The following is a 24951-nucleotide window of genomic DNA, read 5'->3' on the forward strand; positions in this document are numbered from 1 at the left end:
GCCGGCACACCGCACTGATCCAAAGCCAGGAGCCAGGTGCTTTTCCTGGTCTCCTATGTGGGTGCAGGGCCCAAGGACTTGGGCCATCCTCCACTGCCTTCCTGGGCTACAGCAGAGAGCTGGACAGGAAGAGGAGCGACCGGGACAGAATCCGGTGCCCCAACCTGGGCTAGAACCAGGAGTGCCGGCACCGCAGGCAGAGGATTAGCCTATTGAGCCGTGGCGCTGGCCAAGACTTTACATATTTTTTTAGTCTGGCTCTATTTTTCCCTTGTTAGAAACAGCACTAAAGGAGATATGGAAAACATTGCCTCTAGAACAATATTTGAAAGGCAAAAACAAATTTCAGAGTTCTTTTAAATTGTATGATTATGATGATAGTATGACAGAAAAGATAAAATAGTTAAATTATTCTTTTACATTAGTATTATGTGCTATTTTTCCATTTCAGAAATAAAGAAGACTGTTTCCTAATTCGTTCTCTTACAATGTGTCCAGTGTATATTCTCACAGGTGGATTAGTTTTCTAACCTTTGGGAATGGGGAGAATCCTAGTTTTGTTTGCATGCAGGTGAAACAAATAAACTAACAAAATAAATAAATGAACAAAATAAATGTATAGGCATTTTCATATTTGATGTTGTTGAAGTGTAAAGCAATTATGCATTGTTTTAGAGTTTTGGGATTTTTTTTAAATGCATTCTAGTCAACAGGTAATCCCAATATACAGTTATTTTCAGAATAAGTAATGTCCATGCCTCAATAGTGGCTCCTCTGTTTGGACAGATTTTATAATAGGGTATGTGATGCTATAATAAGAATCGACTTTTACCAGATTGTATTATTTCTGCAAGCTCTCCTTTTAGCCCTTGAGATGAAGAATGTGTCTGACAGTTGTGATGCAAGAGCTTGACTCATGGGCATTGTTCCTGGCACACTGCTTGCCCTCACATGCAGTAGTGGGTGTACCACACAGCCCCTCTGCTACAGACAATGGACTTGACTAGGAGTTGCACAAGCCAAGGTACTGCTTCCACAGCAGCAACTGGTTTGGTGGATAGGAGAAACATTCAATGACTTATGGTCATAAATTTGACTTGCAGCTGTGCCTTATGATGTATCTGTAGCTTGTGCCTAAAAATAGCCATTCCACCTGTCTCTTGGTGCTACATTCCAACCTGGAATGTTTGCTGATTTCATTGCTGTAAATACCACAATAATATCGGGACACATGTAGTTTGTTTTGTTAATTCTAAAATTATTCATATTTGCAAAGTCACAAAAGGCAAATTAAAAATAATTTGACATTCTGATGCATCATGCAATTTCTGTCCAGTTAAGGATTTTTTGAGTGCAAATAATGAATTAGTCATGGTAATTTAAATTAAAACCCTTATTATCAGGGAGAGAGAAAGTAGAATAGACATCTCTTTGACATACAGAGTACTAGAGTGAAATTCATGACTACAGTATACAATGTACACACTGTAATGTTGTTTTGAATTTCCCCAATTTGCAGACAGTAGTTTACAGATATCTGAACAAGGAGCATTTCTTCCCTTTGTGATAGACTAACTTCAAAGTGTGTTTCTATGACATTCATTCATTCGTTCAGAGTAAATAGTGCATGCCTACTTGTGCTAGGTAGTGGGTGTTTATTGGAAAACATGATTGAACTCCTTGTGGTGCTTCAAATTGCAAGTATTTTTTGTGGGGAACAAAAAATACAATGAAATATGTTACATGTCAAGTGATAAGTGCCAATGCAGAAAAACAAAATAGGCAAGAAATCCAGAATAGTGGTGTATTTGTGGAGAGGGATGGCGCTTCACTTACTCGTGTTCTGGAAGGTATCTCTGGTGAGACAGCAGAGACTTCTATGTGGCTAGATCTCTGCAGGGCTCACTCTGTCCCTTGCAGAAAAGTCACATATTGATGTAGCTCCCTAACTGCTGTTGGAACTTGCTTTCACAAATCTTCTATTTTTGCCTAAGGTTTTTTCATCTAATAATTTAATCTCATATTTTTAAGGGTTTGGTTACCTGGTGTCTAAAATTAGAACCTTAAGTTTCAAGTTAATTTATTGGGCTTATCAGTCGAAAGATATGGATGTCTCCAATGTCAGAACTGATTTGTGTTTTCAAGTGTTTTTCTTTAAGCTTTTTTGAATCAGCTCTTCTTACAATTTTGGAAAGAGGCATAGCATTTCTGACCTGAAGCCTACCTGTGTTCAACAGTTGCTCAGTGTAAACGCACTCTTTTAGCTGTGACAAGGCTTCCTATTGTCCTCTGGGGGGGGGGGGGAACACAATTGGCTTCAGACTTCAAGTCCCCCTGTAATTCAAGTGCAGCCCAGCAGTAGACTGTGATGAGAGAATGTTCTGGAAAAAGTAGATCTACATCTTATACAACGTAACACCGTTAGGTTTGCAGTGGCATAGGTAATAATATGGATTTGATATTTTCATGTTTACTCTTGACCTTGAGGAAAAAGATGAGAAATCCTATACATGTTATAATGTTGTGAGTTTTGAGTAAGCAGTAGCTAGGGATATTAAAAAAGAGATCAAAGACTTTTATCATGGAGGAGAAAACACAACTTAGGGTTTTATTCTTTATATTGGATTAAAAAGAGTAGAAAGCAAATATTCAGAAGTAATCAGCACCCAGTATGATAGGGTTGGAAAGCAATTTTTAAAAATGCAATTGAAGAAATACCATTTTTTCTTTTTTGGTCTGTATTGGAATGAAATTGTCCTATGCTAGTAAGGAATAACAAAGGAAACAAATGGTTTTAAGTGAAGCTCTGATGGGGAAGAAATATGGCATTTCTATTTATAACTTGGGCCAAGTTCCACATAAAAATAGCTCCAAGTAACAGATTTGCTCATATCTGGAATACAAAGTTGTGGCTGTCAGTGATTGAGGAAGTCTAATAAGAACAGCAGCATTGGTAAATATTGAAAGCTTACCGTCTTTTCTTTTACACTGTTTCTTGGATGGGCCAAAAATTAAAGTAGGTGGAAAAGTCCTGGCTATCGTAATTTCCATATTATTACTTTCCAGGCTGTTGGTCTCTTTGTTGTTCACTTACACAGAAATGATGAGTTTTCACTCCTCAGCTTCACCCACGAGGTGGAAATGGGATTGATAAGTGTGTCTCTGTCAGTGGATTATTTGCCAGGCAATAATAGATTCAATGTTTTATTCTTCTGAACACTAATTTTGTGAGGTTGCTGTGACAGCAAAAGTATTAAAATACCCTCTTTCTCTCTGATTTCCAGCGAAGCTTCTTGGGCTATGCCAGTTTTAAAGTCGGGGAGCTACTGAAGTCAAAGGAGCAGCTGCTGTCCCTGAGCCTGAGGTGGGTCCTTTTGTTTTCAGAAACACTGTAAAAGTTAATAACCTGTGATATGTACTGATGGCTGAAAGTCACAGTTCTTGCAGATGTTAGCTGTCAGCTTTCAAATAGCTTGTCTCTGCTGCAACAAGTAGTAGTGGGAGCAGCAGTTATTCAAGTTCACATTCAAGCTCATGTTTCAGATTGTGAAAGGTTATTAGCCCTTATTGGAAAAAGCAGTATTACAATATTATTAGAATGATAAAATTCTTTGACAGTAAGAAAGTCAATATAGATTATGGTCATATTATTAAACAATTTCTCTGTTGCTTATCAGAATGTTACTTTTTAAATCAAGTAAGTCTCTAGGTTTGAAATATGTTTGTTATAGGTAACATTGTAGCTTTATGATAAAGAGAACCGCTGAGTTTGGAAGCTGATTTTGGTCCAATTCTATTAAACATAAATGCTTATAAATTAAAATAGACTCATACTGATACAGCTCATTCTAAGCATCAGTATAATTTGTTTTGGTATAGATGACGAAAGTCATTAGAAAGCTGCTGAATTTTTAATACCAAGAAAGTTATTAAATGTAATAAATATTTTTCTAAATCTATAATAAATTTGAAACCAAGAGTCAGTTACCTTCTGACTGTACAGTAACATATAATTATGGGCATATGCAGAATACTTTCTTATATTTGACAATAATAATATGAAAATGATATAGTGCACTTTTTGTTTATCTCAAAAGGCTCTTATGTTGATAAAACATAGATGTTACTTTTAGGGACCAATGTCTCAGATTTGTTTGTCCCGGCTTCCTTCAATGACCTTCTTGCCACCAATGACTTAGTTCATTAAGACTCTATTGCTTATGCTGGAAACTATACTCTTGTCTTTTTTTTTTTTTATGACTTGTCCAAATCCTCAAAGTTCTGCAGTTTGATTTGATAGTATAATGTAATCTAAAATAAATCGTACTATAAGAAGAAAAATAAATGTCAGTGGGTTCTGATAAGACTGCCGTCCTCTCTTTAGTTTTTTAGATTGTGTCTCTTCTGGTGATAGTGAAGGTGGCATATTTTCTTTGGGAAGGCACTTTATTTTTATTTTATTTTTGACAGGCAGAGTTAGACAGTGAGAGAGAGAGAGACAGAGAAAGGTCTTCCTTTTTCCATTGGTTCACCCCTCAAATGGCTGCCACGGCCAGTGCGCTGCGGCCGGCGCTGTGCCGATCTGAAACCAGGAGCCAGGACTTCCTCCTGGTCTCTCATGCGGGTGCAGGGCCCAAAGCACTTGGACCATCCTCCATTGCCTTCCTGGGCCACAGCAGAGAGCTGGACTCGAAGAGGGGCAACCAGGACAGAATCCGGTGCCCCGACCAGGACTAGAACCCGGGCTGCCGGTGCCACAGGCGGAGGATTAGCCAAGTGAGCCGCGGTGCCAGCCAGGAAGGCACTTTGTAAAAAGTCTTACAGTTTTGTGAAGATATTCACAAAGCATCTTTTCTGCTATTATTATTTTCAGCTTGAAGTGTTTCAGGGCTAGCTGAAAAGGCTAGCTATCAATGTCACTGCAACCCTAGAAAATATCCTAGCATGATCTTTGGATTTGAACTTTCTGCCCCTGGATTCATGACAGGAGATGTCAAACATTCAATTTACAACTGCTAGCAGTCAAAATAATCGCATGCATAGCTTTGTTTCCTTCATCTGGCTGACTGTCAAGGCATAGTATTGATTCTATCATAATGATCATTAATAGCAGTATAAGACATTGTGAGGGCAATATTTAGATAACTAAATTGAACTGGAAATCAGCAGAGAAATACTTCATAAAATGAAAATTAGTGAACACATACAATACCTGAGAGAAGATAAGAACCAAAATGCCAAGTTTAGAAAATTGAGATTTAGATGAAAGCAAGAAAAATTGATTTTAACACTCCTGACTCCTACTCAGTTCAGCTTGATTGTGTGAAAAGGGGAAAAAAAAATCAGTATAAAGAATTGAATTTTCTAGAAAAACTAATTTTAGAAAAATTAAATTTGAAATGGCAAGCTTATTGTGGTTCCTCTTTTTGTTCTTTGTGAAATTCGTTGGCTCCTCTGCATATGCAACAGACTGAATATATATTCATCATTGCCTTTGGTTTCCCGTACATGATTTTTTAAATTCCTGATATAATTTATGTCCTTTCCACTACTGAGGTACCAAATTCAAAGAACATTTGGTCAGGGGTAAGACACATTTTTTAAGGGTTTTTATTTATTTATTTTTATTTATTTAATGAATGCATTTTTACATAGATACAACTTTAGGAATGCAGTGGTTCTTTTCCCCATGCCTCCCACCCCACTCCCTTCCCACCTCCTATTCCCTCTCCCATCTCCTTCTTCATTATGGTTCATTTTTAGTATGACTTTATATGTAGAGGACCATCTCTATGCTAATCATAGATTTCAACAATTTGCCCCCACACCCACATACAACATATAGAGTACAGTTTGGGGAGAGAATTTATAGTCGATTCTCATATTGCAATTCAATAGGGAAAGAGGTCCTACCTGGGGAGCAAGTGCACAGTGACTACTGTTGTTCCTTTAGTAATTAACACTCTTTTTTATGAGGGCAGTGGTCATCCGAGGCTCTTGTCATGGGCTGCCAGGGCTATGGAGGCCTTTTGTGACCATAGACTCCATCGTTATTTGGACACAGCCATAAGCAAAGAGTATGTTCTCCTCTCCATTTAGAGAAGAGTGTTTCCTTCTTTGAGACACATTGCTTTTGTTTGTTAGTTTTATTTTCTAATATCCATCTGCACTGATTATTTCTGACTTTTATTCCACTTATATTCTAGTCATTAGTGTGGAAAGTATCATTATGCTCTTAAAACTGTATATATAAAATGCATGAAATTTGTTCCTTTGATATAAATTAAAAGATTAAATAAAGTCCAGCAGAATTAGACAAAGTCACTGAAATAAAGGCATGTCTCCAGTCACCATTTTTTGGTGATGCAGTTCGTTGTTCTCATGTTGTGTTTCCATTTCCCAGCTCTCACAGTCCTATTTATCTTTACTGTCCCTTTGGGTGCTCTTTTAGCCTGTCTTTCAGATTCTACAACTCTCAAACTAGTTCCCCAGAATAACATGATTTAACATGGCTGTTGTGTCATATCTGCTTTGAACTGGACATTAAATGCTTGGGATTAATTTTTTTTCTACAAAAATTTATAGGGGCAAGAAGTATGCATCTAATTTGCCAATTTGATCTCAAATTTCATGAAATATGATATGTATTCTTGAAATTGGACAGCAAAGTTTGTTTACATATATTGGGGAAAATGCCTCCAATAATTTGTATGGTTTTTACTTGTATAAGTTGTTTTCACTTAAGTGTATGGCTTACTACATTTCTGAGTATGCTATTAGCCCATAAAGACATTGTATCTTTATTTAGGACTTAGATCTTTGCTATAACAATCCATATATTTAATTTTTTTTATTTTACATTTGGTAGTTCCTGTCTCCTTTGACTTTTTTATGTCTCAATTATATGTTCTGTTCTCTAGATCATTGTTGTATAGTACTGACTATGTCAATAAGCAGAGTTCTTGTATAGAGGACAGTGATTGTAAGCATGTAAGACACTAGATAATAGTACCAAGGTGATAAAAAACAATAAGAAGAAGAATGAGAAGAGAAAGGAGAAAAACAGAATAGAATGAGCTTTGTTTTTGCTAAGTGTGTTAGCAATGTCTCACCATTATCAGACTAGCCTCTCCTGCTATTTTCTCCATTTCATAACTGAAGAAGATGTCCCAGTTGGGGCACAGGATTCTGTCCTGGTTGCTTCTCTTCCAGTCCAGCTCTCTGCTGTGGCCCAGGAAGGCAGTGGAGGATGGCCCAAGTGCTTGGGCCCTGTACCTGCATGGGAGACCAGGAGGAAGCACCTGGCTCCTGGCTTCAGATCGGTGCAGTGCTCTGGCCGTGGAAGCCATTTTGGGGGGTGAACCAATGGAAAAGGAAGACCTTTCTCTCTCTCACTGTCTAACTCTGCCTGTAAAAAAAAAAAAAAAAAAAAAAAAAAAAAAAAAAAAAAAAAAAAAGCTTGAGATCTAGAAACAAGTTGAGTAATTTGTCCAAGGTTATTACCTTAAATGGGAAAGGGAGAGTATGAAGCCACATGTTTCTGACTTCAAAACTCATGATTTTTAAAGATCCACTTCTCGCCCCCTCAGCAAATGAGAAAACTGAGAACCAGTTGACAGTTTGTCACATATCACTTATTAAATGGCAGAGAGAGGCAAGGACTCAGGGTCAGGACCAGTTATGCAGTGTTTCTTCTGGTATGATTTCACCATGGTGCCTGGTCTTAGAGTAGGTGATGACTTAATGAGTGTTGACATTTCATGAAGAACCTGGAGATTGTAGCCATGATGGCAGGAAGCAAAAAACAAAGCAAGAGAAAGAAAGTAGAAATAAGTCTATTAGTTTAGAGGGGTTGGAGATGAAGGGAAACCTATGGAATCTGTTCTTACTCAGAATCAGATGTATTCAGGGCTTGGGTCTGGTTTGCTGCCCAAGCTACTGACAGTCATTTGTTTCACCAAGCTGACCTGAATTTTTGGGACAATCAAGCAGAGCCTCGGAAGATCATAATATTTTCTAATGAGTTAATAATAGAACAGAAAGGTTTTCAGAATGATGCTAGCAGTCACAGGAAAATGATATCACTCCCAACATATTAAAAAACTCACACAGGCAAAACAACAACATACAAAAAGCCAGGTAAATAGTCTTTCCTAGGAAATCCTTAGAAGAATAGAGACAGAAGTGTTTGAAGCTTGTCTAGACTTTGTTGCATGTCTTCATATGGTTTCCAGTTCAATGTTCATTCATTCAGTTAACATTTGTTAAGGACTTTTCATATGCTAAGTACAGGAGTAGGTTCTTCAGAAAAGTTTTTCAAATGACAGTAGAGTTAATACTTTGTTGTTGATGTTACTAATGACATGTTTAGTGAAAATTACATTATTTATCATCTACTAGAATGCTAAGAACATATTAAGGCACTTTTCACATATTCTTTTTTGATCCATGCAGAATTATCATCTCTGTTTTATGGCAACTTGTCTAAGATTCTGCAGTTGGCTGTCCAAGCAGGATTAGAATTCAGTTTGCTCTGTTTTCATTTTAGTAACTTATAGAAGGCTCATCATCTAATAGAATCTGCATTTTTCTCTACTTTGCATTCTGTCCTTTGGAGAATCTTAGGTGCCTCAATTATTTCTTATTAATATTTTATCTTAAAATTCAATTTTATGTGTCTGCAACATTGTACAGTCTCAGTAATCAATTGTTGGAATTTTGATTCTTGTTGATGACATATATGCTAAGTGGAAGCCTAGTACCAAGTTCTTTCTGGGTAAAACCCATCTAAGTTAATGAATCTAATGCAGTCTAATATTAGAGTATGTGTGAGACAAGTGCCTTTCAGAGCAGTGGGAAGTCATGGGTTGTCATCTTCTTGAAAGGCAGATTTTTGAAATTTCCATTTATTTCAGCGTAGACCACTTTACGTTGAGTCTTTACCTTCTCACAGAAACTTTCAGGTCCTCATAATGATTGCTGTATTATTTCTTTTGTAACAGTATACAGGTGACCCCCTAAATTAAACAAATATACCATTCTATCAGAGTGGATGTGACAAGTCTTGAGTACATGTGCAGGAGTATTTTTTTCATACAAACAGTATTTGTTTTTTCGTTGACCACTTAAGCCATGTTTACAGTAGTGCTTTCATACAACAAATAGAAGACTCCAGTGACTCTAAATGGACAAATAATGTTATGTTTTACAATATATAGCTGTATGGGGGAATCTATGAAAGAAAACATTAACTTCCATTTAAATTTTCCCTATTTTATGAAATATATGCATGCATATACATATACAAGAGTACTTCAAATGTGCATTATTTAAAAATATGGATTTCAAAATGTTCTTCCAACAAAATAAACTTATTTTTAATTCCATTTTCCATGAACTTTTCAAAGTACTGTCCTACATCAATGATTATGTATACTTAGAATTGTATCTACAAAGCACACGGAATCTATTAAAAACTAATTAAAAATTAAATAAAAAAGATTGTGTAGATAGACATTTATATTATTTGGAGAATATTTCATTTCATCGTAAGTCACCAATACATGTTTTCAGTTTTTGCCAAGCGTACATTAGAGAAGATAAGATTCTAATTGTAAGGTTTTGCAGTTTTTAATTTTTAGTGTTTTACTCAATTTAACCTAGTTACACACACATACACACCCACACACACACAGAGACACATGCTCACAGAGTTCAATTTTGTTGTTTCTAAAAATAAAAGAACACCAACCACAACAGCAAAACCCCATATATTTGCTTAATTTCCCAAGGGTAGGTTATTAACTTGAGAGTTGGAAATAATGACCAGGAGAGACTCAATAGGCTGTGATATATAATCCTCCACACAAGCATTTTCAGGGTGATAAACATATAAAATTGTCACAAGCAACTCAAAGGGCGGGTAAGCAGGTATATTTTATGGGCCACAGGGCAGTGGATCAGAAAAGTTTGTTCTTGGAAAGCTATAAATGGATCTGAACCCCCCCTAGTGGCCTGAGACCCACTTGGCCATAAATTGATGATAGTGTTTTAAACAATGAATTTATTTTTCTTTTCAAATGAAATCAAACATTCTTAGAACTTTAATTTCCTACCACTATTCTTTTCAGGCACACATGTAAAGGAATGCAGCTCTTCTTACATAATGCATCTAACCAATTCTTCTGTAATGACATATTTTCATTTCAATATCTAATTAAATTTCAGACAAAATTTTAAAAATTGAATTCAAGCATCTAATAGTCATGTATATTTTGCATGCATTTAATCCTGTTTTAATAGTCTTAGTTAGCTTTTGTTAGGTACTACAAATTAGGTCTGATAGACTCCACAACACCAAGTGTTGTCTATGTATAAAACATTTCCTATATTAAATAAAGCCTATAGAAATTGACTGGCAGCCAATAATTTCTCTTTGGGAGAGAGATGGCATATTTGTGATTAATTAGAAGACAGAACAGTATTATACTTTATTGAATGTATTAGTGGAAACATTAGAAGATGAGGATGGCATATAAATAGCTTATTCATTTAAACATTTGTGTAGACAAATAAAAATTTACATTCTAGGCTCTGGAAGCAACGCATCAAAGTGCTATATTTTTCTCCTTGGTACTGAACAAGGAAAAAAGCATGCAATTCAATAGCAGATGCCCACTGTGGAGTAAACTGGATACACATGGGAGGGAGCCACCCACGCTGGAGAGCTTCCTAGGCTGTGCTTTTGTCATGACTCAAGTGGAGGTGACAGGAAGCTCCTTCAAGACAGCTCTGGTGCTGCCTGGGGCCTCTTAAACATGCAGGGGGCAGTAAGTAACACGCCTTTAAGGTTTATGTTGTATTAAGCAGCTCAAGTGCTTTATTTTATTTAATCGTCTAATGACCTTAATCTTGCAGTGGCCTAGAAGCTGGCATTATTTCTGTTTTACTAATAAGCAAAGTGAGGAACAGCAGTTTGATTTTGTAATGTCACAAAGGTGGAACAGGATGGAGAGTGTATCTTCATCAGGACAAAGGGTTCTTGACATCAAGAATTTTCCAGAGAATATGCATCTTAAAATTAAATACTTGTAGAGGTCAGAAGAGACCTTGACACTTCAGCTTCTTCTTGGACCCTGTCAGTGACAAGGAACTCAAATTCAGGATTTTTTTTGTTCTTGTTCTTCCATTTTCAGACAGGTCTAGTGTTAGAAAATGGTTCTTATTTTAGTCCAAATAGTATCTCCTTGCTATGGTCCCAGCTCTTCATGAGTTAAGAAGAACAAGGCTCATATCTTTTCACTGATCATATTTGAAAGCAACTCGTTTGTCCAACTGTGCATAGTCTTTCTTTTTATCTCACGAAGGAGTGGTGGGTGGTAGAAAGGGGACTTTCGTACCAGACTTGGATTGAAGTCTCAGTTCAGTCAGCATCTCTGTCACCCTTGGCGTGCTAGCTCCTCTCTTTAACATCTGTTAATGGATATGGTAATGACTTCTGCCCCTAGGTCAATCCATGAAATTAATAAATAAATGAGTGAAGTTACAAGCTCTAACATGCATTAAAGAGAAATACTCTGTAGATATATTTCCCCTGCTTCTTGCATTAAACATGCTAATTCCTTCAACCAACCTATAATCTTTTGCTTAGATAACTTATATTATTGCAAGTGTTTCCTAAAATGTGACAGCCAGTTTCCTAAATTTCATCAATGGTGTAGGAGTTAACTGACCCTTGACCTAGGTGTAGTATTTCTATTATCCAAGGAATGAATGCTAACCTAGAACCTGAGTTCTGGTTGTCCTCCCCGGGTGTGCATTATCAGGACGCTGGACAGATAAAGGAGTAGACACTTGAATCCAGGTGCTCAATTATAAGATGCTGGCATCCCAAGTGGTGTTTTAACCACCAAAAGCTCACCCCATAGTTTTTTTTTTATTATTACTTAATTTGTATTTTGCTGATAGCATATAGCAAACAGCAAAGAAAAGCACAGGAGTTGAAGGTATGTGTAAGGGAATTGCTCTTTGATTTCTCAGTGATGGACCATGGACCTTTACCTGGATAAGAAGGTGGAAATAGGGGAAAGATTATGAAGAGCAGAGCAAAATTGTAGTATCAATAATCTAGTATGGTCAATGAACAACCAAAAAGTTTTCTGGAAAAAATAGGAGCTTACAATTGAGCTTAATGATGAGATCCAGTGATTACCTGGGGAGCAGGTTGCTGAAGTGAGGTGGAGAAAATCCTGAACAGTTATGAATGCCAAGTGCCAGTCCAAGTGCCATTGAATCACATGAGGTCTGAGGTGTGGAGAGAAAGAGCTTTGAGAGTGGAAATTCTCATGCAGTGAGGGGAGGCAAATCTGTGGTGACCTGAGATGAGTGGGCAATCACATGGTATGTCTGAGACCTGGAGCCTCAATCCAGGGGAGTTTTGAGAAGCCCCTGCTATACCAGGTAGAAAGGGCAGTTGCTTGGAAAGCCAGAGGAGAGAGAACCAGTGTTCAGTTAAATAAAGAAATGATTAGGCAGTGTGGGGACAGATGACTAGGCAGAGAACAGACCTCAGGTGTCAGAGCAGAGTCGGGGAGCAGAGGCTTGTAGGGCCAGAGTAGGGGCTGGACAACGAAGGGAAGAGGATGAGCCGTCATACAGATGAAGGAGGACCTGGGAATCTAGAGGCTATGTGTGCTGAGAAATCACCTGTGAACAAATAACACTTATGCCCTTGTCCTCGATAGTTCTAGAAATTCAGTTCAGTTAGGGAAAATATGCAATGTCAGACAGGGTGGCATGAATTTTAAAATACTCTAATGACTTAAAAGTTCCCATTTTCTGATTCCACTGTGGTTTTAGCTAACATCTGCTCATTATTTTAGCGATTGCAATGTGGCTGATCCACAGTTACAGTAGTCTGTATAGAACAAGAAAGATTCCCGATGAACATATTGGTAACGAAGCAGCGTTCAAGAGTTCTGCTGTATGGCAACTGCATACTACTGTTCAAGCTCAATAGATTCTGATGCTCTGAGGGAATAAACCCAAAATCCTATACCAGTTAGTTTTTAACATAAAGCACTTAAGAAAGCCATCTACTGGTTTCCCTGAAATTCTCCCTTTTAAAACATTATTTCAAGATCCTGGTTATAGAAAGATGTACCTATGAGTAATTACAAGGTCTTTATCACATCTCTAAAAGAGAATCTATATTCTAAACATATAGGTTTTGGTATTTGGCAAACAGAGTTTCTAGCAGAAGTGGAAAGGCATGAAGACATGACATTAACATGTTCAATTCAAGAGGGATTACAATATGTCCTTTTATAAATTTTTGAGAATTAAAAATGTAAGTTTTGTCCCATATAAAAGGTTCACTATTTAAAAATAACCATAGATGTAGCCCTGGTATTCTGAGATAAATTCCTCAGCATTCTTAGCATTGCATTGACTAAAATCAGCAGATGCTTAGAGCAGAGAGTAACCTTCAGTGTCATCCAATCCATTTTGTAAAAACTGAAGCCTGGAGGGAATCCAAGATGGCGGAATAGGAAGGGAGCACATTGATATTCTTCAGCAAGACACAGGTTAATAAAAGTGGAGACACTGCAGGGTCAAGGAAGAGTAGGGGAAGAAACAACAGAGGAAACTCTACCGGAACTAGTGATTCACAGCGGACCTGCGTGGAGAGCGTGGGAGCCCAAGTTCGGGACACCAGCAGCAGACTCAATGCACCAGCGCTGGAACGCGAGGTGAGCCGAACCTCCATAGCCCGAGACACCAGCGGGCAAGCGGAAAGAGGAGGCTAGAGGGAACGAGGCTTGAAACTCCGTGGGGAAAAGTTCACCAGGCTAACTAGAAGAGAGAGAGAGGAAAAAAAAAAAAAAGTGACCGAAACGGACAAGAGTTTCTCTCTCTCCGCTCACCCCTCAAGGGCGAGCAAGACAAAGAGCAGGCGCCATTTTGGACATACGTCATAAGCAGGGCGACCTCAGGTCTGCACCGGCCCTGAGCCTAGCAGAAAAACCTGACTCTGGGGGGAGGGGTGAAATAACTGGAGATTAGCATCTAACTTGGCAACCCAGTGGGAGACTGCAGGAGAATTGGAGCCCACACCGAGGGCAGCAGAGATTCCCTGTGTGGTCCTTGGGAAAGAGCTTCCAATCTCTGGCTCCTGTGGGTATATCATTTGCCTGCTAACTACCTCCAATTACATTCAGCTGTGTGGAATTACTTCCCTTTTGAATCAACAAAAGAAAGAGACATTTACCACACCTAACCTGGGAGTGTCATCTTGACACACCCTCAACCCTGAGGAACCAAACACAGCTCTCAGTCCACACCCATCTCAAGCCTCTAAGGCTCCACTAAAAGCAGACAGTCCACTTAATCTAGAGTCATAGTATAACAAGAAAAAAAAAAAAAACACCACAGTGAAGAAACCAAATATCTCCAACATGCCATACAACAAACGCAAAAACCAAGCTAACAAGAACAAGGAAGACACTATGACGCCCCCAAATGAAAAAGACACCCCAACTCAAGATTATGAAGATGAGGTGATCGAAGAAATGCAAGAAGCGGATCTCAAAATATTGATAAGAACATTAAGAAGTTCTCAAAAACAAATTCTTGAACTACAGAAATCCTTCATGGACAAGATAGAAAATCTCTCTCGTGAAAGTGAAATATTAAGGAGGAATCAAAATGAAATGAAACAACTAGTGGAACAAGAAATGGTGATTGTGACGAGAAATCATGATGAAATGAAGAATTCAATAGATCAAATGACAAACACATTAGAGAGCCTTAAAAACAGAATGGGCGAAGCAGAAGAGAGAATATCAGACTTAGAAGACAGAGAACAGGAAAGGAAACAGGCAAACCAAAGAAAAGAAGAAGAAATTAGAAATCTAAAAAATATTGTCGGGAATCTACAGGATACTATTAAAAAATCTAACATTCGGGTTCTAGGAGTTCCTGAAGGCATGGAGAGGGAGAAAGGATTAGAAGGCATTTTCAGTGAGATACTAGCAGAAAATTTCCCAGGTTTGGAGAAGGACAGAGGCATCTTAGTACAGGAAGCTTATAGAACCCCTAATAAACATGACCAAAAGAGATCCTCACCACGACACGTCATTTCAAACTCACCACAGTGAAACATAAAGAAAAGATTCTAAAAGGTGCAAGAGAGAAACGTCAGATTACTCTCAGAGGATCTCCAATTAGACTCACAGCAGACTTCTCATCAGAAACCCTACAAGCTAGAAGGGAATGGCGAGACATAGCCCAGGTACTAAGAGAGAAAAACTGCCAGCCCAGAATATTATATCCTGCAAAGCTCTCATTTGTGAATGAAGGTGAAATTAAGACTTTTCATAGCAAACAGAAACTGAAAGAATATGTTGCCACTCATCCTGCCCTGCAAAAGATGCTTAAAGATGTGTTACACACAGAAACACAGACACATGGTCACCAATATGAAAGAAGGTAAAGGAAGGAAACCTCACAGCAAAAGATCACAGGAAGCTCAATTTCTCTTTGACATAGAATTAAACTCTGATGCACTGTTAGAGCAATGTGTTAAAGTAATCTATTATGTTCTCTTGATGTCTGTTAAATTCTAATTGTTCAAAAACAGCTGAATTTTTATTAAGAGCTATGGGTTATTTAACTATGTGCTTATTTTCAAAGACTTGAATAATCACCTTGTAACAATGATCAAATTTGGACTATGTTATGTCATGATTTTAAGGAATCTTAGTTCAACCAGATATTTTGGATTTTGATATTGGTCTATTATGCTATGTTATATGTGCGTACATATTGTATGTCCACATGGGGAAATTTTATTAAGTTTTATTTTAAATGGCTTTTAGATAAGATTGTCCATAAATTTAAGCTGCTAAAATCAATCAAAGATACATTTTAATTTGTGGGACCTGAATCTGTGTATCATATGTTTTAAACTTGTTGGTAGAAAGAAACTAAAAACATTTTAATGGTTGTGCTTAAATTTACTGGTTAAACAAACTACACCATCTTAGATATTTAAGAGGTGTTTTCAAATACATGATTCTTAAAATTTATAGAAGGCATTGGACCTTCTGGTAAATGTTTTATTAAGTGCTTATCTAAGGGTTGAAACGGTTTGCTAAGTATTCATGTAATATTGCTATTTTCAGCAAGTGATCTAGGACTTGCTCCCTCATTTCTCTATTCTAAGCCCAACTTGTTCTTTCATTTCTCTATTCTCTTCAAGGTAGGGAATTAATTCTATTATGAAGGAATCTGTAGGACGCACAATTTAATCTTTAGACCTTATAAGAGATGGCTAACATTTTTCTGTAATAGCATAGCCAAAATAAGAGCTTAAATAATAATCTCATAGCTAGATTCACATCGCCATCAGCGAAGTATACAGTAAGTAGAAAAAAAAAAAAAAAAAAACCTCCCTTTCAGACCAAAGGGAAAGAAAGTTTTAAAGTGAGAATATAATTTTCCTCATGGGCATTGTCTACCTTAGAAAAACTACTACAGAACATGCCTGTGACTATAGACTTGTAGTTCAGGCCACCGAAGATTAGAGATGGGACATGGGCACTCCCTTGACTTGCATCCTCTGGTCTGCTTTAACACAAACCAGGAGGAAAAGAAAGCTAGGCATCAGAAGCAATGGGTGGCAGGCCTATTAATGGCTGATCTGTACGGTGATCTGCCCTCAAGGAGACCCAACAGGCCAGTCCACTGCAGTGGCTTTCAATGTGGTAAGTCTGGGCTTCAGCAGAAGTCAGCTTGTGAAGAGCCCTGGCAGCTCTGCCAAGAGTTGGGTCACTGGAAATGGACCTGCCCTGGAGTCGAAGGATGCCCAGGTCAGAGCCACAGATCTTATTGGCTCCAAGCTGAAAAGCCCTTCACTCAGCCCAACTTCCAAAGTGACCACTGCAGCTGAGGGGATGGTCAAGTAGGGTCAGCAACATTGCAGGCAGAACTGTAAATTTCTTGTTAGAGATGCCCCCTGCCTTTACCTGGCCAGCTCTCCTCCCAGGCCAGCCAAGTAATGAAAGTCAACAGAGTGCCTTCCCCTAGGAGGTTCACACCTCCCTTAGGATATACGCCATGTGAAGAGATAGATAGGTCTGGGCCTCTTAACTTACAAGGCCTAAAGCCCACCAGATTATTATCAAGCCCCTTCTATCAGGTTCTATTTGCCTCTCAATCAGAAAACTTAATTGTAGCTTAGACAACACCTTTCTTAGCTCCTCTAATAATGACTCTGTCCTTTGTTCTAGACCCTGTCTAGTACACTTGGGCCTCATTCCTTTGTAATCATAACCTCTACTCTACCACCAATGGCTCTACTCCCAACCTATGTGTACTGATGGTCCTCTTCCCCACTTAATGCTGTATAATTGTTCAGACCTGGTAAATGCCACTCTTAGGATCATTGGTTACTATCCTCACCCTGTCTTTTATGACCTTGTCTAAATATGATCAGAGTCGGCAAACTTGGAAGGCTTCCATAGCCTTGGCAACTCATGACGACAGCCTAGGGTGGTTACTGGTGCCATAAACTAGAGTGTCAATTTGTTGGGTCAACAACAGGAGCCACTGTGCGCTTGCTCCTGATGTGGGATCTCTGTCCTTAATGTACTGTACATTTTGATTTAATGCTATAACTAGTACTCAAACAGTATGTTTCACTTTGTGTTTCTATGTGGGTGCAAACTGTTGAAATCTTTACTTAATATATACTAAATTGATCTTCTTTATATAAGCAGAATTGAAAATTAATTTTAATGTGAATGGAAGGGGAGAGGGAGCGGGAGAGGGGAGGGTTGCGGGTGGGAGGGAAATTATGGGAAGGGGAAGCCATTGTAATCCATAAGCTGTATACTGGAAATTTATATTCATTAAATAAAAGTTAAAAAAAAAAAAACTGAAGCCTGGAAAGGTTAAAGGCAAGGCTGAGGCCACCTCGCAAGTCAACAGCAGTACAGAAGTTTGTCCAAGAATAGTAGGTAGTAGAGGGATGCATCTCATTTTTAAAAATTGTTTCTGAAAACTAGAACACACAATATAATGGTAATTTATATTTTTATATGTCTATCTCTGTATCTATCTAGTAGCTGGTCAGTAAGAGTTTATTCTATTTCATTTTTTAAAGATTTTTTGAAAGGCAGAGTAAGGAGAGAGACAGAGACAGAGACAGGGAGAGAATGAACTCAATCTTCTATCTGCTGGTTCACACATCATATGGCCATAATGCCAGGAATCATGAGCTCCACCTGGGTCTCCCATGTGGGTGGCCGGGGAAAAATCACTTGGGGTATCTTCTACTGCTTTCCCAAGATCATTTGTTGGGAACTGGACCAGAAGTATAGCAGTCTCAGAACTTGAACCAGTGCTCTGATATGGGATGCAAATGTTGCAGGCAGTAGTCTAACCCACTATGGCAAAATACTGGCCCCAGTAAGGTTATTATTTGTATGTGAAAAGTCTTCATAGAAATTGTATTGTTTGCATTAGTTCTTAGCAGTCTGCTTCTGAGCTCTCTAATCATTCAAACATTTGAAAATTCCCCCTCTCCTTTGTAATTTCTTTCCTAGGCTTCTTTTCACAGACCGGATTCTCTGGTATAGCAGCAGATGTTACATCAATCTTTCTACATCAAAAGAAAGAATATGATTATTGTTTTTAGCCCTTGTATATATTCCTGTGGAGCAGTGGTCTTTCTACTTTTTACTTGTTGAACATTATGGTTAGTGGTGCATAAAGCCTGTGATTATAAAGTATATTAAATGTGTGTTATTGTAAAAATCAAACGGAAAGAAGAATTTTTCCCTAAGCATCTTCTTCTTCTTCCATTAGATTATGCATATAATATGCAACATTTGGATCCAGGGTGTGCTTGCAACATATTTCAAATCCCTTGCTTTCTGAATGATAATCAGGGTTTCATTTGGTATTCTAAGGGATGGACAAGCTCTTTCCACAGCTTCCTTGAGAGACAGAGCCACAGAAATTTATTTCTAGAATAATTCCAGCAAGGACTACAACCAAATACACAATTCCATCACACCATACCTTGAGAGTTCATCAACAGAAACTGCAAAAGCTCCCATCTCCCCTTGCCCACAGGTTTAAGCAAACTGACAAACGATGTCTCTGTCAGTCACACAAACTGCCATCCTGTATTTGGCTGTGTTGTGTTTATTTTCATCCTGGATTACTAAACATTTCCAACGACAGTATTCACTTTTAACCTTGGTCTTCTAAATGTCACTTGATACCTTTTGAGATAGACCTTATTCTTTTATTAATACTTACTTATTTGAAAGAGAGTGACAGGGAGGGAGGGAGGGGATGAGGGAGGCAGAGAGGCCTATCCACTGATTCACTCCCCAAAATGGCCATAATAGCTGTGGCTGGGCAAGGATGAAACCAGGAGCCAGGAACTCCATCCTGGTCTCCCTTATGGGTGGCTGGAGCCCAAGCACCTGGGACATCATTTGCTGCCTTTGTAGGGGCATTAGCAGGTCACTGGATTGGAAGTGGAACAGCTGGAACTTGAACTGGCACTCTGATATGGGGTGCTGGCATCATAAGCAGCGGCTTACCCCACTGTGCTGCAACAGTCCCCAGACCTTATTCTTGATAACTTTAACAAGCCCATCCTGCGAAACAGTCCTGAGTCTGTGGATTGCCACATACCTGAGCAATGGTGGCAACTGGTGTATTACAATAATATGATCCTAAAAATATATTCAAAGAACTCTAGAAATACCCCAATACTCTTTGCCTTATACTGTTTGGGATTCTATAACAAAATACTGTAGACTGGGTAGCTTAAAAAGCAGATGTGTTTTCTCACAATTCTAGTGGCTGCAAGTCTGAGATTAGGCACCAGCATCTCTGTGCTCTGGTGAGGACCTCCTTTCTGATTTGTCCATGGCTGCTTTCCTGCTGTCTTCACATGGGCAGGGGAAGGGAGAAAGCTCTCAGGTGTCTTGTTTGATAAGGTCACCATTATTGTCTCCTGATCCAAACCTAATTACTTTCAATAGCTCCAACTCCAAATGCCATCATCTTGGGAGCTAGAAAATGTGAATCTATGGAAAATGTGAATCTTTGATAGATGCAAACATTCAGTCTATAATACTATATGTACTATATACTACATATACTATATTATATATATACTATATATACTCTATACTATAATACTGTTCAAACACCAAACTTTAAAAATTATCGGATCATAACTTAGTCACATTCATTACTTTAGCTAAGAATTGGTGTGCCCATAAATTATCTTCTCTCATTTTTGTTTTTTTTTTCTTTTTCACTGGAATGTACCAAGAATATAGTATCAGATAATTTACTTCACATTTCTTAATTTTCTCTTTTATAAAATAGGGATGATAATATTAACTGCCTGATCAGAAATTTTGAAACTTAATTGCGATACTCTGCGCAAACACTCAGTAAATTAAAATGATTTCTTTGCAGCATTATTGGTAGAAGCAGCAGCAGAAATGAGGGGATACAATCAGTGGTAGTATTTGAATTCTGGATTATTGCTTGGAATGATCTTCTGCATCACTAAGTTATCTGGAGTATCAACACTATTACTATTTCTTTTTTTTTTTTTTTTTTTTTTTTTTTGACAGGAAGAGTGGACAGTGAGAGAGAGAGACAGAGAGAAAGGTCTTCCTTTTGCCGTTGGTTCACCCTCCAATGGCCGCCGCGGTAGCGCGCTGCGGCCGGCGCACCGCGCTGTTCCGATGGCAGGAGCCAGGTGCTTCTCCTGGTCTCCCATGGGGTGCAGGACCCAAGCACTTGGGCCATCCTCCACTGCACTCCCTAGCCACAGCAGAGAGTTGGCCTGGAAGAGGGGCAACCGGGACAGGATCGGTACCCCGACCGGGACTAGAACCCGGTGTGCCGGCGCCGCAAGGCGGAGGATTAGCCTGTTGAGCCACGGCGCCGGCCACTATTACTATTTCTTGTTTTCTATGTGTTTTTATTTAAGCTATTGCGTTTTATGATGTTTTCTCTTCTCCGTTTTTTTAATTTTTTTTTTTAAGATTTATTTATTTATTTGACAGGCAGAGTTACAGAGAGGCAGAGGCAGAAGCAGGGAGAGAGGAAGAGGCAGGGAGGGATGGAAAGAGAGAGCGCTCTTCCATCTGCTGGTTCATTCCCCAGATGGCCGCAATGGCCAGAGCTGAGGTGATCTGAAGCGAAAAGCCAAGAGCTTCTTCCGGGTTGCCAACATGGGTGCGGGGGCCCAAGGACATCTTCTACTGCATTCTCAGTCCATATCAGAGAGCTGTTTGAGAAGTGGAGCAGCTGGATCTCAAACTGGCTTCCATATGGGATGCCAGCACTGCAGGCAGTGACTTTACCTGCTATGACACAGCATCAGCCCCCTCCATCTGATTTTTAAAATAAATTGATGTACTACAAAACTTTATTGAAAGCGTTGAATAAACACTTCCTAAAATACCCATTTTATCAGTAATTTTTAAAACCTTAATTATGACTTTTCTCTATTCAGAAATTTCTCATGACTATAACTTAAAATACTTTCCCATGCTTTATACTTTTTATCAGTTCATTAATTCATTCTTATAAACCTAGTCTCACCTAAACTTCATAATGTCAAAATATGAGCTTCATCTTTCTCTGAAACCCTGCTTCAACTGCAGCTTCCCCCTACAAGCAGCAGCTTTCTTGTTTTTATTTTTAAAGATTTATTTTATTTATTTGAAAGACAGAGGAGTTACAGAGAGAGGTAGAGACAGAGAGAGAGAGATCTTCCATCCACTGGTTCACCCCCCAGATGGTCGCAGCAGCCGGAGCTGCGCCAATCCAAAGCCAGGGTCAGGAGCCTCCTCCAGGTCTCCCACATGGGTACAGGGGCCAAAGGACTTGGGCCATCTTCTGCCTTCCCAGGCCATAGCAGAGAGCTGGATTGGAAGAGGAGCAGCCAGAACTAGAACCGGCGCTCCTATGGGATACTGGTGCCTCAGGCCAGGGATTTAACCCACTGCACCACAGCGCCGGCCCCAGCTTTCTTGTTCTTAAAGGTTAGGCCCAAATCCTTGGATTAATTATAGTCATGCTGTCACCTAGTCTTTATATATATATATATTTGCTTTCTTCAAAAACTCTCCAGAATGCAACCATGTCTTACCATCTCCAAACAGTTTCCCTGGTATAAGCCAACATCCTTTCCCACCTGGATTAAAGCAGAGACCTCCCAACTGAACTCCCTGCTTCCATGTTTGCTCTGCTGAGTTCTGTTTTGAATAAAGCATGAGTCAGATCATCATAAGTCAGAGTATATAATTTCTCTGCAAACACTCAGTATCGTGGCTTCTAGCTTTTCTTAGAGTAAGGACGTGAGCACAATGGCTTTCAGCCCTATATCACTTGGACCTTGTTACCTCCTTGGCTTTATTTCCTTAACTCTCCTCCTCATTCTGCTCACTGGATTCTTGCCTCAAGGGATACTTTACAGTTGCTTGAATACTCCAGGAAACACTTCTTCTAAGGGCCTTTGCATTAGCTTTTCCCTTTGCTTGAAGCACTACTACCACCACTCTCAGTATTTCCCAACTGGTAGCTGCATGGTTGTATTCTCTTTCCAGCACTGGCTCAGATGTTGCCTTTTCAGTGAGACAGGCACTGATCACCCACCTGAATGGTGATAGTTGGGGTTAACCTGTGATTAAATCAGGACTCAATCATCTAGTACTGTTGGATATCCATTCTCAGGTTACGAGACACTCAGGTTGATGATGGTGGATGCAATGATGACCAGTATTTATTGCAGCTGCATACCATTTTATTAGCTGTGTTTTATGTATTCTTAGAAACTCACCTGTTAGCCTTTGGAGGTACATGTTACTCTTGTTCCCAACTACAGAAGACAATTTTGAGCCTCCCTCAGAAATCTAGTTACTGCCTGTCTTTCCTAAGATGACATCTTTAAACATGATCCTGGAAAGGCCATCTTCAGTAACAGAGGTTATCTAATAATAATGGCTAAAACTTTATGCTTATATGATTCACTAACCAGCTTCTCTAAATAGTGCAAAAGTTACTTTCTCTGTCCTACCTTCCAAAGTCAGGCCTGTAGGAAGAGAATACTCAGGCAGCCAGCATTAGGGATTTAGAGCACATCTAATTCTTCACTTTAGTGATGATTCAAAAATATGCTTCCTAAATTCATGTCTAGGTAAGGGTAGGATTCAGACAATGGTCATAGGAGGCATGTGAGCTAGTGTCCAGTTTTACCTGATATACTAGGCCATCTACATGGTGACCCTACAGTCTGCACTAGGACTTTGAGTCAGGCTTATGTGCTTCTTATACATATGCGTGTGTCACAGATAGAAGGGAAAACTTACCAAATGAGTAAAATGTTGCTTGTCCTCCACCTTCAGGCTTCTTTCTCACTTCATAGTTGCCTAGATCCTATTCTTAAAATTAGTTCCAGAAGGGAACCCTCCTGGTAACTTGGAAAATGATCATCTTTCCTTTCTGGTGCCATCTCTCTCTAGGGAAGACAAATGGAATGTGTGTAAAGCTTTCAGAAATGGAGCTGAAAGGAGTAAAAAAGGGAAAATTCTCTCCAGAAAATTTTATACACACACACACACACACGTGATATTACAATATTCATCTTATTCCCCAGATTCAAAAAAAACTTTGCTACATCATTTCATACCCATGACAAGCATTTTAGATTCAAATTATTTAAAGACATTACAAAGCCAAACTCTGAAAATAATTTCATAACAAGCATTGTAAACGTAATTTTATGAATTTTAACCATTTTCCTCTCCCGAGAAGACTTTCTATATCACATATTGTCTCAATGTATTTTTCTTTCTGAATTTTTATTAATATAGAAAATGTATTTTATGCATTCCATAGGTATAGTTCCAAGAGCTTGGCAGGGAAAAACACATCACTCCATTAATACTTGTTTCAAGGACTAATGAGGGTTCAGGGAAGGGAGAGGTAGCAAGGAAGAGTAGGTAGAAAAATGTTTCCTTTTTTCATTAAAATATAAAGGGGTCATTTTCTTTAAATATCTTATAGAAACCTCTAATTTAAACTCATCTCAGTGGTATGACTACCACCACAAGACAGTTTGGGAAATTGAAGCAAAGTAATTAACTCCTGGTAGCAGTAGTGGAACTCCTGCTCCCTTCAATGCCACAGTCAGAGGCCTATCATTCAAGTGCTCTAAGCACTGTACCTCTTGGTCATAGAAGCAATTGATTTTTACTAGCACTAGGGACAAATCTCGATAGCCAAGAAATTCGGTGAGAGTTGGCAGGTGGCCCAGCAAACAAACTCAAACTCCTAGAGTCCGTCATTTCTATTTACTGTGTGAATCCCAGAAAATCCTCAATTTGATTCTAGATAAGAGAAAAATAATCTTCACTATACACCATTTTTAAGTTTAGGATTGAAACTTTCAAAGAAATATCAGAGAAGATTAAGAAAAAAAGTAAAATTCAGGTTATCTCCTATGGCTTCCAATGTACAGATATTAGAAAGTTTATGATTAGATTTCTTTTAATCAGCCTTAAATTTCTTTTAATCAGTGAGTTTATATATTTATATTAAGTTCTAAAGAAATGTGTCGGACCCTCGCCAGTGAGGGTCCAACGTAGTCATGACACGGTCACTGTTCATGGGTTCTCAAGGAACTTTATATTTGTGGGGAGAGAAGGAAAGTGGGGAAGAGGAGAAAAGAAGAGGAAGCGGCGGCCGCGCCCCTCCCCCCCAGCCCAGATTCCAATGTCCCTTTATACTGATATTGTCCAATCAGATGAAAGGGCGCGTTAAGTTCGTCTGTTTCACCTGGTTCTTCCTAGTTTATGCAGAGTCCATTCTGTTTCATCTGTTTCACCTGGCTGTTTTCGT

The 24951-nt window shown here is 38.8% G+C and overlaps 1 protein-coding gene across 3 annotated transcripts in view; it reads left to right on the forward strand.

The window, feature by feature from the left end:
- Positions 1 to 24951, forward strand: part of INPP4B (inositol polyphosphate-4-phosphatase type II B) — a 901292-nt gene that overhangs the window by 606834 nt on the left and 269507 nt on the right. For all 3 annotated transcript variants that reach the window (XM_062199561.1, XM_062199562.1, XM_062199560.1), the window contains exon 9: positions 3285 to 3364. In XM_062199561.1, the coding sequence (XP_062055545.1) occupies positions 3285 to 3364 (80 nt within the window). The remainder of the gene's footprint in view (positions 1 to 3284; positions 3365 to 24951) is intronic.

This window comes from Lepus europaeus, chromosome 8 (genome assembly GCF_033115175.1).
Source record: "Lepus europaeus isolate LE1 chromosome 8, mLepTim1.pri, whole genome shotgun sequence".
In the NCBI taxonomy this organism is placed as follows: domain Eukaryota; kingdom Metazoa; phylum Chordata; class Mammalia; order Lagomorpha; family Leporidae; genus Lepus; species Lepus europaeus.